Source organism: Zootoca vivipara, chromosome 11 (genome assembly GCF_963506605.1).
Source record: "Zootoca vivipara chromosome 11, rZooViv1.1, whole genome shotgun sequence".
NCBI lineage: Eukaryota > Metazoa > Chordata > Lepidosauria > Squamata > Lacertidae > Zootoca > Zootoca vivipara.
Genome location: NC_083286.1, coordinates 62,898,741 through 62,916,396, shown reverse-complemented (window position 1 = coordinate 62,916,396; position 17,656 = coordinate 62,898,741). Strand labels below are relative to the sequence as shown.

The window sequence follows — 17,656 nt, the reverse complement described above, 5'->3', positions numbered from 1 at the left end:
ATCGAAACAAAACAAAACACATTTTCCAAAAATTATCCCCTCCCCCCGCAACTTCCCTCAACTTCCTCTTCTGGTTTTATACACATTGACTTCTCCTCCTTGTTTTGTTATATCTTCATATAAGTTCTTTATATTAATTATTGTTATCATTTTAACACCATCTTTACAAATTCTGTATTAAATCCCATACATTCAAGAAGACAAGACAAAACAATGGGTACACCTGGAGAGAGACATACTCGAATATACCCCCCTACACACACACACAGCACACCCATTCCTCCCAAACAAACTAAGGAAAATCCCCACAACACTAAACAGGTTCACAAAGACAACACTTAAAGCATGGAAGGAAGAAGCAGTGAAACTGTCCCCAACCCCCTCCCCACTAATCCCCCTGGCTTACAACCCATTATTCCACCACGCAGCACAAAACCTCCAGATAAAAACCTGGCAGGGCAAAGGCTTATACCAGGGGTCCCCAAACTACGGCCCAGGGGCCGGATGCAGCCCAATTAGCCTGCCAATCCGGCCCGCGACGACCCCTGCCGCCCGCCGCCCGCTCTTACGGCGCGCAGCGCGGCAGCGCTCTTCCGGGTCGGGGAAAAAAGCGCCGAAAATCCTTTGTGCGCATGCGTATGGGCCTCTCCCGACCCGGAAGAGGTCATTTCTGGTGCACTTCCGGGTCGGGGGAGGCCCATACGCATGCGCACAAAGGATTTTCGGCGCTTTTTCCACCCTGGAAGCGCGCTGCCGCGCCACTCCCCCGCCCGCCGGCCCGCACAGGCGCGCGCTCCCCGTCCTCCGGCCCGCCGCGCGATCAGCGCGGTGGGAACCGGCCCAAACGTCGGTAAGTCTGGGGACCCCTGGCTTATACTGTCCAGCAGACTTCTACAAAAATAACAAACCCACTTTGACATAAGGAATACAAGACAAACTAGAAGACACCCAAATGCCCTTGCTAACACAGCACCAACTACATGCCCTCATAAACAACCCAGTAGTAAAATCAGCAGCAACCAGGCCCCTGACAACCTTCAAAAACCTCCTCCAAACAACAAAGGGACACGGCAAAGGGATGGTATCCACAATATACAAAATACCGCTCCAAAATCCCACAACCCCCCATGACGCTATCAAAAAAACAATGGGAGGATGACACAGGCTATGAAATTAACCTCACCCAAGGGTCTAAACCTCCCTTGGAATCCATCTCAGCTAAAAGAAAAGAACTCGCCCTGAAACTCACTTACATATGGTACCTAACAGCACGGGAACTAGCACTAATACGCCCAGGAACCTCACCAAAATGCTGGAGATGGTGCACCTCCACAGGCACATACCTTCACATGTGGTGGGAATGTCCCAAAATCCAACTCTTCTGGACCACCAATCATACAAGAAATATGCAAAATAACTAAGCAAGTATTAGAAGTCACCCCAGAACTGGCCTTACTCAGCATCGTCCAAGATAATAGTGCCCACTCACACCACAAAGAGCTCGTAACCCACCTACTCTCAGCAGCTAGAAGCATCATAACCAGACACTGGAAAGACCTGTCAGGAGTAAGCATAGGCCAATGATATCAAAGAGTATGGGACACAGCCTTATTAGAAAAACTAACCAACAAACTGAAACTGGCACAGGGACAAATAGAAGATGCCTTCACCCCGATATGGTTCCCCTTCATCACATACACAGCCCAACAAGACAATGACAAAAACCCACCAACAGCATATGAATCAATCTGGCTAACCTGATCTCAACCCCCCCCCCCAAACCGTCCCCACTCACACATGGAAACAAATCTCACTACAGCCAACCAAAGACAACCAACGTCCCCCTAGGCCACCCCCAACCTCTCTCACCACCAGGGAAATACAACAATCAAATAGTAAGAGAACCCACAAAAGTGACGCTGACACAAACCCTCACACATACACTAAGTAGAAGAATGGAAGCATTGCCCCCCCCCTCGACCCCACCCCACTCACCATTCCCCTCTCTCCTTTTCCTCCTAACCTAATACTGGATGCAACACTAATGTCTCGCAGCAAATGAAACTGATCTGTAGAAGACACAACTTGAATAAAGAGACAATGCACATATTTTTGTAAACTAAGAAATCTTTAATCTATCTATCTATGGAAAGGTCTGAGCTAGTCCAGCGTTTCTGCTGTGGTTCAAGTGGCCACAAAATGCTCTGCCCTGGCTGCTGCCCAGTGGAACTGCCCTTTCCATCGGCCACAGCACCCCTCCCAGGGCTTGTGGCTCCCTAGTCTACAAAGTGAGGGTGATTCCACTGCCCTAACCTGGGTGCCCCGTCCCTGCCCCTTCCACCGTCCTCTGAGCCCCCCCTGAGCCCCTAATCTTCTCTCTCTGCTCCAGGGAGTCATTGATTTGGAATCTTTGGGGAAGAAGGGCTACAGCATCCCCAAAACGGGCACCATCCAAGTGGTGAGTTGCAGAGGCTGGCAGGTGGGCAGCTTGGCTCCTGAGCTGCGCATGCCAAGAGAGAGGGGAGCAGGGAGGCGTGAGGGCCGTGCTGGCCTAAGGTTAGTGGGTGGGGAGCCCAGAGACCCCTTGCAATGCCTTCCTCTGTTGGGCAGCTGCTCTCCTCCTCCTCCTCCTCCTCCTCCTCCTCCTCCTCCTCCTCCTCCTCCTCCTCCGTCGTGACGGCCTCCCCTCTTGCAGACCTTATTCAACCCCAACAAGACGGTGGTGAAGATGTTCCTGGTGACCTATGACTTCCATGACATGCCCGCCAGCCACATCACCTTCCTGCGCCATCGCATCTTCCTGGTTCCCGTTGGCGAGGAGGTGGAGCAAGGCCCCAGCCCAGCCCAGAGCGAGGGGCCCAGGAGGGTCCTCTGCTACCTGATGCACCTGAGGTGAGGGTGGCGCAAGGAAGGAAGGAGGGGGAGGAAGAGCTGGCACTGGCCCTCCGGGGTCCCTGGGTCCTGCCCTGGCAGGACTATCTATTTACATGCCCAAACACGAGATCCGCTTAGGGCTTTTGCTTCTGGGCCCAAGCATAGCATCCTAGAAGCGTAGCGTTGGGAGGGGCCCCGAGGGTCATCCAGGCCAACCCCCAGCAGTGCAGGAATCCCAACTAGAAGGTTGAAGGTGATTTCTGGAAGTCCTACACAAAAAATAAAGCGAATGCAATGTGAGTGTTTTTGGAGTCCTGGCTTTATCTGGGGCTGCTGCCACCTCCATATTTGCATGGGGCTGTTTCCCCCAGTTGCCTTGGAGGTGGGGAGGCTGCTCCTCACATCCCCACCCCACCCCAGACATGGCAGTCAAGCGGTGCCTGGTCGGCAATTTTTTTTAGCCACAGGCCGGTCCATTTTTTTAGTCTCAAGACCTTGTGGTGGGCCGGAGAAGCAGCATGGGGGGGGGGGCCAGTCGCTGTGCTTACCTTCCCAGGGGTGCGATCCGTAGTGCATTTCATTTCAGTGGACTTGAGCAGTTCTTCAGGCGCTGAACAAGTGGCCTTGAAACAATTGCGGCTTACTTGCGAGTAAGTGTGTCTTTAGGGCTCGTAGTGTCCGTGCATCCAACGGCAGGGCAGGGTACAGCTACGCACCAAGACGCGGCGTCTTCTGGCGGTGCAGGGAAGGGAAAGCGGCCTTCCGGAGGTGGCGAGGTGGGAGGAGCCAATCTCTGCCAATCAAACGCCGCTGAGGTAAACCAGGTGCGGCGATTGAGTGGCAGAGCTGCCTCCGCTCGGCCTCTTCCTCCCATCACCATCGCCAGGAGTCGCGGCTTCGTGGCGGGTTCTGGCTTTGCGGCACGGGGCAGATTTACGACCCAGGTAGGCCTGATCCAGCCTGCGGGCCTTAGCTTGCCAACCCCTGCTCTAGGGGACAGCTGTCTTGGGCAGTGACATTTTTGTGCCCCGTTTTCCTTAAAAGATCACAAGAAATTGCATTTCAAATATGTATGGCCACTTTAAGAAGAGTGACAGGTCCACTCCTCTAGCCCAGCCTCCTGTTCTCACAATGGCCAGCCAGGTGCCCTAATGGGAAAAGGGCAAGCAGGATTAGAGCACAAGGGATCCCACCCTTACTGCGGTTTCCAGAAACTGGAATTCAGAAGAATCACTGCCTGCAGCCATCGAGACGAAGTGTAGTCATCATGGCAAGTAGCCATTCCAATCCTCTTTTTAAGGCTATCCAAGTTGGTGGCCATCACTGCTGCTTCCTGTGGGAGGGAGTTCCACAGTTTAACTCTGCAGTGCATACAGAAATTCTTTCTTGTATCCGTCCTGAATATTCCCACATGTCGCCTCATTGGAGACTCTCATTCTGTCATGTCTTTTGTGTAGGGATACTTAGTGTGGGAGCCAAGTGATCTCTCCTCTGCCTCCCTTTTCAGGAGGTTTGCCCCAGCAGGTCGAAGCTTAGCGCACCCTCCAGGCTGGGCCCAAGCACCTTTAAGTGCTGGATCTGGCCCTTCTCCTCCAGGCCACTTCCCCACCCCCTCACCCCCAATCAAAGCTGGTCCACTCGAGTGGATCGAATGCCGTCTTCCTAAATTAGCTCCTCCCCTCCCTGCCAACGTTTTACCCCACTTGGGCTATAGTGCCTTTGTTCCCCAAGCTAAGCAGACTGCCCCCCCCTTCAGATTCATAGGGGAGAGGGCTTTGGATGCCTACAGGCCAGGATGGCTTGGCTCTGCCTCCGCAGCTGGAGGCAGCCATGCTTCTGAATCCCAGTTGCTGCAAATCCCAGGAGTTGCTCTTGTGATCAGATTCTGCTTATGGCTTTCTCCTTGAGGAATCTGGTGATGCCGGACTAGATGGGCCCCTGGCCTGATCCAGCTGCAGGCTCTCCGGATTCCTAATCTTTGAAACGTGCCTCCTCCGCTTCCCAGGTTCCACAGCTCCAAGTCGGGGAAGATTTACCTGCACGACAACATCCGCCTGCTCTTTTCCCGCAAGTCGATTGAGATTGATTCGGGGATCCCCTACGAGCTGAAGTCCTTCACCGAACTCCCGCGCAACCCCTGCTACTCCCCCCGAGCCTGAGGGAGGACGGACGGACGGACGTGGGGAGAACCCCACCCGGAGCCAACAGGGCTTTGGCAGATGGAGAAGGAAGAGGAAGGGTCCTGAGTGCGAAAGATGGACTGGGCTCATAGTTTTTTGTCTGCCTCAAGAGAGAGGCCTGCGCCCAGCCTGGATCTCAAATGCAGTGCTTCTCAGGCTCTAGTTCCGGTGCCCTGTGTGGTTTGGCAGGGGGTGGGGTGGGGCCTGGATGAAGGAGGGGCAGGGTGGCATTGAAATGGGGTGGGGTGGGGAGAGACAAAGGCTCTGACATTAAGATTTGGGCCCATCTGAGTGGAGGGCAGGGTGAGACAAATGTGTGTGTGTGTGTGTGTTGGAAGTACGAAGCACTGAAAGGGTCATTGGGGGGGGGAAGGGAAGGAAGACTGAAGATGCAGCCTTGACCATCCAGGCAGAGGCCTTCACTTTGCATTTTTACCTGCAAATAGCAGCTGTGGGGTGGGGGGAGAGAGCAAGCCGTCCTTTGCACCCCACAGGGCTTGTTTCGCGTTCCGGTATTCCTTCCTCCTGGGTGCCAGGTTCCCTGCCCTTTCTCTATGGCATCAGCCCCCTCCCCCCTCCCCGCTCTCCCCTGCCTTTTGCCAGGTGCACAAGACTTGGCAGCCCTCGGATCTTGCCCAGCTGGCCGAGGGCTTGGCACAGGCAGGAGACCCCGAAAGGGACCGGCTCCTGGCATCCCTACGCCTGGTCTGCCTGTGGGGTTTTCCAAGAGGCAGGATGCCGGAGGGGCGTCTTGGGAGAAGCTGTGTTTGGAGGGTAGGGAGACTTCTTGAACGGCTCAGGGAGTGTCGCTGGCTGCTGTGTCTCCATGAGCCGAGACCCCCTCCTTCCCTCCCCATTCCATGCCCACCTCAGGTTGAAGACGTAAATGGTGCCAAACTCGAGGACGTTGCCATGGGTGGGTGGGGTGTAGAGGAGCCGAGTTGAGGTTGTTTGGGGACTCCTGCATGGCGGTTTCCCTGTATTGGGGTTTTTTGGAAGTGGGGGGGTGGTGGTAAAAAATGCTGCCTTTGCATTCACCTTGAGGCCCCTGCCAATGGGGTGGGAGGGGGGTGACACATGACACAGGGGCGATTTGCACCATTTCGCAAAGAAGAAAGGAAGCCTTGCTTCTGTGAAGGATTTTGGCCTGGCTACTGCAGCCTTTGAGGAGGAGCAGCAGAAGGAGGAGGGGGCAACTTTGCTTCCCCCTCCGAACTGCCCCCTTCTCCCCGTTCCTTCCTTGTTTGAGTTGCATCTCCTCCCATGTCCTGCTCCCGAGATGAAGCAGAAAGGAGGAGAGGAGAGGGGCAACCATTGTAGACACTTGAAAATATTTATATTGAAGAAGAAAAAAAGATAGAAAGGACTGTACCAGATAATTACTCTCTCTCTTTAAAAAAAAAGAAAATTCTATAAATGTGTGTTTGGAAATGGGAGTGTGTCTTCATTTTGTGCTTGCAATACTCTCTGGCCTCCGTTTAATGCCAAGAGGACCCTTCTCACAAGACCCCAAAGAGCTGCCTGGAGCCTGGGCAGCAGCCTGCATCTCGGTAATCCCAGCAGTTGCAGCTGAATGGAACTTGCCCAAGATGAATCTTGTAGGGCAGTTCTTCCCACCTGCGCCAGGAGAAAGCTTCTCTTTCACTCCTTTTCTGTTGGAGCCTTAGCGCAGCCCTGCTGGATCTTGGCTTCCTGTTTCCTGCACTGGTCAATCTTCATCATCAACCACCACCTGCTTCTTCCGAGAAGCCTCACAAGCAGCCAAGGACCCTCCCCTGCTTGGTTGTAACCGGTATTCAGAGGTAGAGTGCCTCTGCCCAAGGAGGCCCATCTAGCTATCCTAGCTATTAGCCATAGCTAGCGCTCTCTCTCTCTGCATTTCCCCTCTTGTACTCATAGAATCATAGAGCTGGAAGAGACCACAAGGGCCATCCAGTCCAACCCCCTGCCAAGCAGGAAACACCATCAAAGCATTCTTGACATATGCCTGTCAAGCCTCTGCTTAAAGACCTCCAAAGAAGGAGACTCCACCACACTCCTTGGCAGCAAATTCCAGTGCCGAACGGCTCTTACTGTCAGGAAGTTCTTCCTAATGTTTAGGTGGAATCTTCTTTCTTGTAGTTTGAAACCACGTAGAAAGGAACGGCTCTACTTTCTTTCTTCCCTTGGCAGAAATCCCTTCTTTGCAGGTCTGAGGGAGCAGTAGGAACCTCCTTTGACTTCAGCCTGGCTTTCTGTAGATGGTGTATTATACCCCCTCACAAATCACTTGGAGTAAAATGGGTTAAAAACGCCCTTCTGCCACAATTAATGGGAAACTCTAACGGGAGACACTGAGGTTCCGTGTTGTTCAACATTTTAAATAATAATAATAATAATAATAATAATAATAATAATAATAATAATAATAATAATATTTTTATTTATGCCCTGTCCATCTAGCTGGGTTGCCCCAGCCACTCTGGGCAGCTTCCAACATGTATAAAAGCATGATAAAACATGCGCAAACAACTTCCCAATACAGGGCAATGTCTTTGAATTAAGAAAAATGAACAATAGCAGATTCGGTTTACAAATGGCCTTGACATACCATTAAGGGAAGGTGGCCTCTCCTTCCTTGGAAGTTCCTAAGGAGAGGTTGGATGGCTATCTGTCAGGGATGCCTTAGTTGCGATTCCTGCATTGCAGGGGGGTGGACTAGAGGATCTTTGGGGTCCCTTCCAACTATACTATTCTGTAATTTTATTTCCAGCAAATACTCCTCAGGACAAAATCCTACCAAAGCAGCATGTTTCAAAATCATCACCCACACTGTGTTACACAACAGGTGATGTTCCGCTTAAGTTTTGCTCCATAGCAGACCTCCTTTGAACGCTGGACGTGACTTTTGGGTCCATGAATTTCAGTAGGTCTTGTGTGCAACGAACTTCGTGGAACACCCCCCAGTACAGCAGACTGATGCAGCAATAGGTTCGTTTATAAAACAATACTTGCATAATGTCCCTTCGTAAAACACCAGGGGACAACATCAAGGGCGGGCGGGGGGGGGGGGAGACATTTAAAAAAGGATCTGCGGAACCCGAATGGGAAGGACTGGTTCCTCCAGAGCCTGTTGAGCCAAGTGGGTCGGGCTTGTCTGCCGGAGGTGGTCTTCTCCCACTGCAGGGCGGCCGAGGCAGGAGGGAGGGGGTCAAGAGGAGCCCCGATGGGTCCCCCGTCGGACTCCGACTGTTGGAGGGCTCCGGCGCCAGGCCTGGGGATCTTGTTGGGTCCCCTATTCGGACCTGAGCTGTCTTTGACAGAGAATCAATAATAGACCGAGACATGGGGATCCAATGAACACACCTTTATTCAGCACATAGCTGCCAAGTTTTCCCTTTTCTCGCGAGGAAGCCTATTCAGCATAATGGAAAATCCCTTTAAAAAAGGGATAACTTGGCAGCTATGATTCAGCAGAGCAAAGAGAGGGCAAGCACATCCAGACAAAGGAATGGAAATGCCCTGCTGAGAATTCCCCCCCTTTCATTATAAGTCTCCCCCCTCCCTTTCCCCCTCCCTGGCTGTAATTAGATCAGCCTGACTTGGAGACCTTGGGTAGTCTTTTCTAGGCACAGGAGACAAACGCCTTCACGCCTATTCTAACAGAGGCCTTTTCTCTTTTACATTCCTTGGCTAGAACAAAGCTGATAACGACAGTTAGGCTGATTAATGGGCTTTCACAGGAAACAAAGCATAGTCTAGGCTACTTCAAAGAGCAGTTAGCAGCGTTGGGGGCCATAATCTATTGACAGATTCACTTGCAAGAGCCAAGACAGAAACCAGCCGCCTTTTAAAACAGGCATAGGCAAACTCGGCCCTCCAGATGTTTTGGGACTACAACTCCCATCATCCCTAGCTAACAGGCCCAGTGGTCAGGGATGATGCATGTGAGTTGTAGTCCCAAAACATCTGGAGGGCCGAGTTTGCCTAATCCTGTTTTAAACGCACACAGGATTATTTCAGCAAGCAATTTCTACAGAAGCAAGACGGCGTTAGTCATGCCCTATACAAAACAGGATAAAGAAACATATATGAGACCCCACAATCTAGCCACCGCCCGCCTCCTCCGTGAAAGTGCCCGGCCTCCCGTGGCAGGGAGTTCCGCAAGTGAACTGCTTCGATCACGTGGCTTTTCTCCTCCCCGCGCAGCCGTAGCGGCCGACACGGCGAGGGAATCAACGTCCGGTTCCCGTTCGCAGGAGGCGCGGCGCCGCCGCCGCCATGTGCGGGGCGAGAGCGACGGATGGGGGACGGAGGCGGAGACGGCGCAGGCCGGGGCACCACCTGGCCCCGTTTCTACTTCCCCCGCAAAGATGCTGCCTCTCTCCTGGAGGGACGAGCCAGAGGCCGCGCCGAGGTCGCCCCGTCCCCCGCGCGCGAGGTGCCGCCGGAGTCGCACGGGAGCCGGCGCTGCGCGTTGGTGGCTCCTCTCTCCCGGGCCGGGCGGAAGGCTTTCGGGGACGGACCGGCTTCCGGCGGCGGCGCGTGCGCAGAGCGGGGCAGGCGAGGCAGCGCGGCGAGGGAGAGATGCTGGCGCTGCGGGCGGCGCGGGGGGTCGCCGTCGCGCGGGGGCTCCTCCTCCGGGAGGTGGGCGACGGGGGAAGGGGGTGGGAGGGGAAAGGGGTTGGGGGCCCCCTGGGAAAGGGGGGCACCGCTGCTCCTGCCTCTGCTGCTTCTGCGGGGCAGAGACCTTGCCCTCCATCGAGGGGCCCCAGGGGCCCCTGCAACCCTAGCCAGGGGGGGGGTCATTCCCTTCATTTTATGCCTCTGTTTCGAAAACATATTCTTCGCCTCAGGGATCTCCATGGATCTATTCCAGGCTTCCTCAACCTCGGCCCTCCAGATGTTTTGAGACTACAATTCCCACCATCCCTGACCACTGGTCCTGCTAGCTAGGGATCATGGGAGTTGTAGGCCCAAAACATCTGTTTGAATTTGAGGAAGCCTGGTCTATTCACTGGAGTTGGGCTGAAGGATCCTAAGGGTCTCAAATAAAAGCACCCGGGAGAGGCGTTGGAGGAGATGTTTAGGAAAGGCTGCAGGTGGGAGGGTGGGCTGGGGCAAGTGGGGCTGCAGGCCTCCTTCTCTGGAGCCGGTGGGAGTGGGGCAGCCAGAGGGGGCAAAGGTGGAGGTTCCTCATTCCTCCTGCAACTGGGCGCCTCCTTGCTCTCCTTGAGGGAGGCATAGAGCAATGGCAGGGCGGGGGGAGGGGGCTAAGAAGGTGGTAAGTCTTAGGGGAAGGGTCCTGGGCGGTGTTGCTTTTCTAGACCCACTTTTTGTTGTTTGTTGTAATAGTTAGTGCCGGACTTACTAATTGATGTAATAGTTAGTGCCGGACTGTGGCCTGGCAAAGGTTCACATCGCCCTCACTCGGCCATTAAGACCTCTGGGGTGACCTCGGGGCTCGGCCACTTCCTCTCAGCCTAACCTACCACACAGGGTTGTAGTGGGCAGTAAACGGGGAGGCGGAGAATCACATATATGGCACCCTGAGCCCCTTGGAGAAAAAGGTGGGATAGAAATGCAGAAATATGACCCACCCTTCACCTTAAGGTCCCAGGGTGGGTTGCCGCATTAAAGCACAGTATTAAAAGCAATTTGAAGCAACCCTAAAAAAAATAAGGTGGGTCCTAAAATGGGGCAACTCGTGCCAATACTTGCCTGAAGCTTTGGGGTGGGCCCATGCACATACCTCTGCTCACTTGCCTGCGTGCTCCTTGGTGTTTTCCCCCCAACAGCTGGTGGAGTCTTCTCTCTGCACACTCTCAGACTTTTCCTCCAAATGTCTTTGCAGAGCAGCAGGCGGCCGGTGCCCACAGTGTGGCTGGCCAGAGTGCCACAGAGATGTTCCTCCAATCTCCCTATGAACACGTTGATCCTCTTTGTGCCCCAGCAGGAAGCCTGGGTGGTGGAGCGGATGGGCAAGTTCCATCGCATCCTGGAGCCAGTAAGGACCAGTCCTGCTTTCAGCAATCGGGGTGTGGGGTGGATCTGCAAAGGGCAACTTTTAAGGAACCAGTGGGGTGCCAGCTGGGTTTAAACTGCAGCCCGGCTTACAGGTTTTTAGAGTTAGGGTGTCCTTGGATTTCCTATGTAGAGAAATGGACAAAAAACCCACAAGAGTGCCAAAATGGAGGTCCCTCTTCTGAAGGAGGGAAAGGAAGCAAAACGGAAGCAGAGTGTGTTGCCTGGCATTGGATGAAAGTAGAAAGTGCAGGTTGGGCTGGTAGCGGAGATTGAGGTCATTGTTAACTGAAATAAAGGGTCCTGTAGCACCTTTAAAGACAAACAAATGCTGACACTAGATTAGACGACAGGGTTACATGTTTACCATGTGATGGTTTCTCCCAGACATTAAAAAGAAATAGTAGCAAGTGCCAGTTCCAGGGACAGTGTCTTGTACTGAAGTTCACCCTTCCCTCCAGTGCTATTTTCCTGTCAAAAATACCCCCTGAAGTTCAGTCTCGAAATAGCACCTTCAAAGGGGCGGTTTTTAACAGGAAACGTACGTGGGATTGATCAGTTGCATCCATGTGAATAACTGGATATCTTTTGGGAAAGTAAACAAGTAAAACAATTCCAAGCAAAAGCAGCACAGGATCAACTAAACAAAACTGAAGAGGGGTGTCTCACAAAAATATTGTGTCAAAAGGTAACATAAAGAGGTTTCTTTGGCATGTGGAAAAAGTTCTATGACAGATCTTAGATGCAGCACTGTGATGAGGGAATTCTACAACTGAGGGACTGCCACAGAGAAAGCCTCTTCCCAGGTCACCATTCGTTGCACTTTTGAGGGTGATGGAACTACCATGAGAAGTCCCTTTGCAGCACTTAACACCTGAGAAGGCTGGTAGGGATGGAGGCAACCTTTCAGGTATTTGGCACCTATGTCATTCAGGACTTTAAACTCCAGCGTGAGCATCTTAAATTAATCCTGGGAACCAAACGGGCAAACAGTGAGGCTGTTTTAAAACGGGAGGCATAGGAGCCTGGCCCCAGGGATTGGTGGTAGCTCAAGTCAGGCAAGAAGTGTAGGCCCACAGGGTCTGCACCCCCCTGGTTTACAGCAGTGTGAAATGTAAGCTCAGCTTTCAGGTAATTCAGCAATCTGGAATAACTAGTTGTATGGAGAAACACTTTCCCCTTTGCTAACCCTTTTTGCCAGGGGCTGAACTTCCTCATCCCGCTTCTCGACCGCATCCGCTACGTGCAAAGCCTCAAGGAAATCGTCATCAATGTGCCAGAGCAGTCGGCTGTTTCCCTTGGTGAGAAGATTTGGCTGGGGAGGAAAGGAGTGGAAGGGCCAGGCAGGGATGAGTTGGGGGCCGGCCCTGGAGTGGGTCAGGGAATGGGTAATTTGTGGGGTGGTCCATCTCTGTCTAGGCCAGCAAACCCAGGTTCTTTAGTTTCCCTTTGCATAGTTACATGTGTGAGCAGAGAGCTTTGTCTGTCCGTGTTCATCCAAGGCCTCTGCAAATTGAATTGGTCTACCTCAAAAAGTATTGATCAGATGTCTGTAGAGCATTTGCCTGGTTCTTAACCCTTCTCCGAGCAAGGGGAGGCCTAGATCTTTATGCAGTTTTCTTTTCTCCCTCACTTTCTGTTCTCTATGTTGGAAGGACCTTCGCTATTTGGTTGGGAAAACTTGCTTGTACAGTACCTGCACTTGCTTGAGCCTATGTCTTTGCTGACTCGTTTCCCTGCTGCTGGGCCTTCTCTGTATCTTTCTCGCGGGCGGTGGACCCTCTGCCTTGTTCTCATGAAATTGCTCCTTGTTTCCTTGCAGATAATGTCACCCTCCAGATCGATGGCGTCCTCTACTTGCGAGTCATGGACCCCTACAAGGTACTACCTCCCATGGCAGGCAGGGGCTGGAAACGGACTGTCACCCAATCAAGCCAGGAGCCCTTCTGGGGCACATAAAAGGATTCTACCACCACCCCATCCTGTCGGCTCTTGTAATCCTTGTGCATGTTTGGGGGTATGCAGCTGAGAGGGCAAGAAGGGTCTGGGGGGGGATGGCTGCTGAGCTTTCTGCCATCTTCTGGGGCCAGGAGGGGGGTGAGGCCTTTCCCTTGGCCCTTGATACCCAGGCCCTGGGAGTGTCAGGCAGCCAGGGCTGCCTCCCTGTTCCATCCCTTTGCCTCCTTCTTTCCCCCCTCTAGGCCAGTTATGGAGTGGAGGACCCTGAATACGCCGTCACCCAGCTTGCCCAGACCACCATGAGGTCTGAGCTGGGCAAGCTCACCCTCGATAAAGTCTTTCGGGTGAGCCACGGGATGGGAGGTGCAGCGGGGGGTGGGGGTGGCTAGTGAGGTCTGGGGTGTGCATCTGGCACTGGAGGGTGGTAGGGGGCGGGCAGGAGCTCTGTGGAAGACCAGGGCTGTATAACAGGAGGGGCGGCGGCATGGGGTGCGCAGGAGGAAGACTGGGTTTCTGGGGGAGCTGCAGAGAAAGAGCTTGCAGGGTGTGGATACTGCATGATACAAGGAGGTTCAGGCGTGCCCCGTGTGCCACGTGTGCCACGGCTTGGGTGAAGTTGGGGTGCTCGCCTGCTTTGCGGAATCTCCAGGTCCTCTGGCTGATGAGAGCACCCAGGCAGCAAGGGCTGGAGAACAGCCAGGCTTGTGAAAGAATCCACAGCTCGGAGGCTAAGCTCATACTTTGCCTGCAGGAGGTCCTGGGTTCAGGCACCAGCATCTCCCGTTGAAAAGGGTCCGGGGTGGAGAGGAAGGCCCTTCCCTGCCCAGGACTCCGGAGAGGCATTGCTGCCAGTCAGAGCAGGCGGTGGCTGGCCTGGGGCAAAGCAGGCAGCTTCCTTTGCTCTTCCTAAGGCTCAAGGCCCTCTGGGTCCCCCTCACTGGCACCCCATTTCCCCACTCAGGAGCGTGAAAACCTCAACGCCAGCATCGTGGACGCCATCAACCAGGCTTCAGACTACTGGGGCATCCGGTGCCTGCGCTATGAGATCAAGGACATCCACGTGCCTCCTCGCGTCAAGGAGTCCATGCAGATGCAGGTCAGCCTGGCACGAGGCCAGGGGGTGGGGTGGGGGCAGACTGCCATTCCCTCTGCCTCCTCCGTCCGTGGTCCAGCTTGCTTCCTCTTACCTGGCTGGCGACTGGAAACGTGATTCCGCGGTCTGTCCTGGCGGTGCCTCTCAGCTCAGCTCAGCAGAATGCCAGAGCTGCTTTTCTCTCTTCCTGGCGTGGGTCCCATCCTCGCAGGGTCTGGAACGCAGGACTTTTTTTACCTATGACGTGGGAGCCATTTTCCAGGGAGGATCCTGGAAGTGATGATCTCTGCTCTGCACCCGCACCCTCTGTGCGCCTTGGGGCTCCTCGTCTCTTTTGGGCCGCACGGCTTTTCTTCCATGAGGCTGGCCGGTCTCTCACAAACAGCGCTTTCCCTTCCAGGTGGAGGCTGAGAGGCGCAAGCGGGCAACCGTGCTGGAGTCAGAAGGGACCCGGGAGTCGGCCATCAATGTGGCGGAGGGGAAGAAGCAAGCTCAGATCCTGGCCTCTGAGGGGGAGAAGGCGGAGCAGATCAACCAGGCTTCCGGTAACCTCGGGAGGCCTCTCCTGGCTAAAGGCCTCTGCAGAGAAGGGCAGGGAGGCCTCTGAGGCTGTCAGCCGAGGTCACTGGCTGTGTCCCTCCTCCTCTGCCCCATAACCCGGAGCCTCTAGTGCTGGTGCTTGTGGGATGAATGGATGAGGGGGCAGGAGGTGAAACATGAGCAGGCGGACATGTGCAAAAGATAATTGTGCAGTGGGAAACAGCCAGGAGTCTCAGCCAAGGAATAAGGAGCTGTCATGTGGAGCAGGCCTGGCAATTTACCCCTGAAGGAGGATATCTGACTTGAGATCTAGATACCTTGAGATCTAGAACCTACCAAAGATGACATTGTTTCCCCTGGTCCAGCAGAACCCTGACGCATAGGAGGTGCCCTTTTCTCCTATTTCTGCTTGGATATCATCCACCCCTTGGGAATCGGGGCTTCTTTCCAGGTGGTTTGGGGAGGGGCATCCCAGGTTGCCTCATTTTCTTCCTAGCTCCTATACCCGGGGGAGCATCTGGGGCCCAGGGGGTGTCTGGAGTAATTGGGGAAGGGAAAGGAAGTCACCGCACTGCTGGTGCTGTGAGCTGAGCCCATTTTTTACTTGGGGGGGGGTTCATGTTCTTGGGGACTCCCCTGAACCTGCCTGACACCCTTTGCTTCCTTTCCCAGGGGAGGCCAGCGCCATTCTGGTGAAGGCTCAAGCCAAAGCAGAAGCGATCCGAGTCGTGGCATCTGCTCTGGCACAGCAGGTGATTGGGGGGAGGGGTCCTCAAGGGAAGCACCTGCCTGGGGAGACCCCTTGGGAGGGAGTTTCCCAGCATGCACTTGGCGTCAGGTTGGAGTGGCTCTTCTAAGGCCTTGCAGCAGCCGACCTCTGGCTAAGTTGCCACCCTGGGCTCCTTTGGAGGAAGGAGATGTGATGTGCCAAACGCCTCCTTTTTGTCTTTCGTCTGGGCAAGAGGAGATGGAAGTGCTTGGCTTGCAAAGCAAACTTTGTACCATCTCGCTTCCTCTCCTTTTTCTCCCTCCCTCCCAGAATGGCAACAGTGCAGCATCTCTCTCTGTGGCTGAGCAGTACGTGGCTGCCTTCTCCAAGCTGGCAAAAGAGTCCAACACCATTCTTCTGCCCTCCAGCACGGGAGACATCTCCAGCATGGTTGGCCAGGTGAGCTTGGTGTGCCTGGAGGCAGGCGGGCGCCTTGGGACCTGCTGGCACCAGTTTAGGGCAGGAGCTTGCAGGGGTGCAGGTCCAAGAAGGAAGGAGATTTGGGTCAAACTTTGCAAGAGCAAAAGATGCTTGCATACAGATGCTACTTAGGCTTCTGAGGTTACAAGAATCCAGCAGTTTCCTTGTTGGCCAGGGGTTGGGGAGGTAGGCAGACAGGAAGTACCTGGTGGAGAGAAGCCTCACCTCAGGCCAGGAGCCTCCATTAGGCATCCCATCAGAGCTGGGCGCTTCTCACACCATTGAAGCTGGTGCCCTTCAGGAGCCCAAACTCTGCCTAGGATCTGGCTGTTTAGTGGAGCAGGGGCCTTGCAGTGCGGGAAAGCAACAATTGACTTTGGACCTGCAAGTTGAGGCTGCTTCGGATCTGACCCCCGACATAACCCGTGTGTTGCCATCCACTCCTAGGCTCCGTTCCCCCATGGGGGTTGGCGTGGGGGGCCTGGTAGGGTGAGGTCCTCTTGCAGAATGCGAAACAGCCTGAACTCTGGGTTGCTGGGCAGAGTGAGGGCAGATCCTTCCAGCTACTTCTGTGTTGTGTGATCCATGCCATGTGCTATATTGTGGGGCTGTGACCTTTCCTCCCTCCCTCCCTTTTCTCTCTCTCCAGGCAATGGGAATCTATGGCTCCCTGAGCAAACCCCAGCCCACCAAGGCGGCCTCCGTGGAAGCTGCAGCTCCCCCCGCCCTCCAGGCCCCTCCTCCGCCTCCACCCCCAAGCATAGAGTACACTGAGCAGGAGCAGCCAAGCGCCAGCTAACGGAGAAGCCCCCCCCCCTTGGACTCTTGTCCTTCCCCTCTTTGGATTATTTTCTAATTTGGATTTAATCATGTAATAAAAGGAGATGGCCAGGAACCAGCGTCTCCCCTTGTCCTGCTCTTGGACTGACGATGAAGGCCCTAGGCTCATTGGCCCAAAATCCTGTGGAGGGAGCAAAGAACCTGTAGAGGAATTTGGCAGGAAACTGTCCCTGCCCCATTGTGCCTAAGAAGGGTTGGGGGTGCCGTGAGGCTGGGGGCAGGTCCACTCTCCACCCCAGCGGTTTTGGGACAAAGGCTCTTGGTTACTGTTCGTCTGCCTGCCCCTTTCGTCCCTCCCCACCTCTTGCCCTCGTTCTGCCATCTCCTGTGCAGCCTCGGGGGCGAGCTCTGCATGGCAGCTGGAGCTCCTCATCGCACCATGACCAGATCCGGGCAGGGCTCGGTCTGCTTGGGGAAGAGGCCTGTTGCTCAGTGGCAATCCTGCTGTGCCTTTCTCTCTTCAGTGAGACACATCCTGAGTGCCCTCTGCTATAGGATCTGCCATCCGTTCCCACCCAGGTTTTCTAGCTGTGGTGTGGAATATCTGTTGGTGTGAGCTAGCCTTGAGCTCAAGGTTGGAGTGGACAAGAAACACCCAGTGAGAGTGTTGGGGGCTCTCGATGCACCATCACAAAAGGAAAACGGGCTCAGCCAGAGGTGAAGGGAGAGGTTCAGGGACACAATAACTTTGCTGTTCTTGGGACATCCTTTTGACTTCGGTATCTCTGAGCCCCTCTCCTGCACTACCTTTCCATCCTACTAGGAAATTTAAAAACGCCACACCACAAACAGCCACTAAAGCAATCAAGAAAAAAAGTGAAATGCAAGCTCTATCGTTGAACCCAGTGTCAATACATGGGTAGAATAAGGTGGACCTTTGATGAGCTCCAGGTGGCAAAACATCCTTGCTGCAATTGTGCTTGTCCGAAACTGCCCACTGCAGAAGCAGAAGATCTCTGGTCACTCAGAGGGATCCCA

At 54.2% G+C, this 17,656-nt stretch overlaps 2 protein-coding genes across 5 annotated transcripts in view; both read left to right on the top strand.

Annotated features, from left to right (window-relative positions):
* ATOSB (atos homolog B) overlaps positions 1 to 8,054 on the top strand; it is a 33,825-nt gene extending 25,771 nt beyond the window's left edge. For all 3 annotated transcript variants that reach the window (XM_035100775.2, XM_035100776.2, XM_060280413.1), the window contains 3 exons: positions 2,390 to 2,458; positions 2,696 to 2,892; positions 4,880 to 8,054. In XM_035100775.2, the coding sequence (XP_034956666.1) occupies positions 2,390 to 2,458; positions 2,696 to 2,892; positions 4,880 to 5,033 (420 nt within the window). In that variant the 3' untranslated portion in view covers positions 5,034 to 8,054. The remainder of the gene's footprint in view (positions 1 to 2,389; positions 2,459 to 2,695; positions 2,893 to 4,879) is intronic.
* Positions 8,055 to 9,583: 1,529 nt separating this feature from the next.
* On the top strand, positions 9,584 to 16,777 carry STOML2 (stomatin like 2). 2 transcript variants are annotated; one of them, XM_060280412.1, is made up of 10 exons: positions 9,584 to 9,680; positions 10,893 to 11,040; positions 12,259 to 12,358; positions 12,880 to 12,938; positions 13,259 to 13,360; positions 13,978 to 14,112; positions 14,510 to 14,654; positions 15,322 to 15,401; positions 15,689 to 15,817; positions 16,488 to 16,777. In XM_060280412.1, the coding sequence occupies exons 2-10, from the start codon at positions 10,957 to 10,959 to the stop codon at positions 16,635 to 16,637; spliced, it is 984 nt and encodes a 327-aa protein (XP_060136395.1). In that variant the 5' UTR covers positions 9,584 to 9,680; positions 10,893 to 10,956; the 3' UTR covers positions 16,638 to 16,777. The 2 variants fall into 2 exon arrangements, with proteins under 2 accessions (XP_060136395.1, XP_034956759.1); XM_035100868.2 differs by having other exon boundaries at positions 10,888 to 11,040; positions 16,488 to 16,776.
* Positions 16,778 to 17,656: the final 879 nt, after the last annotated feature.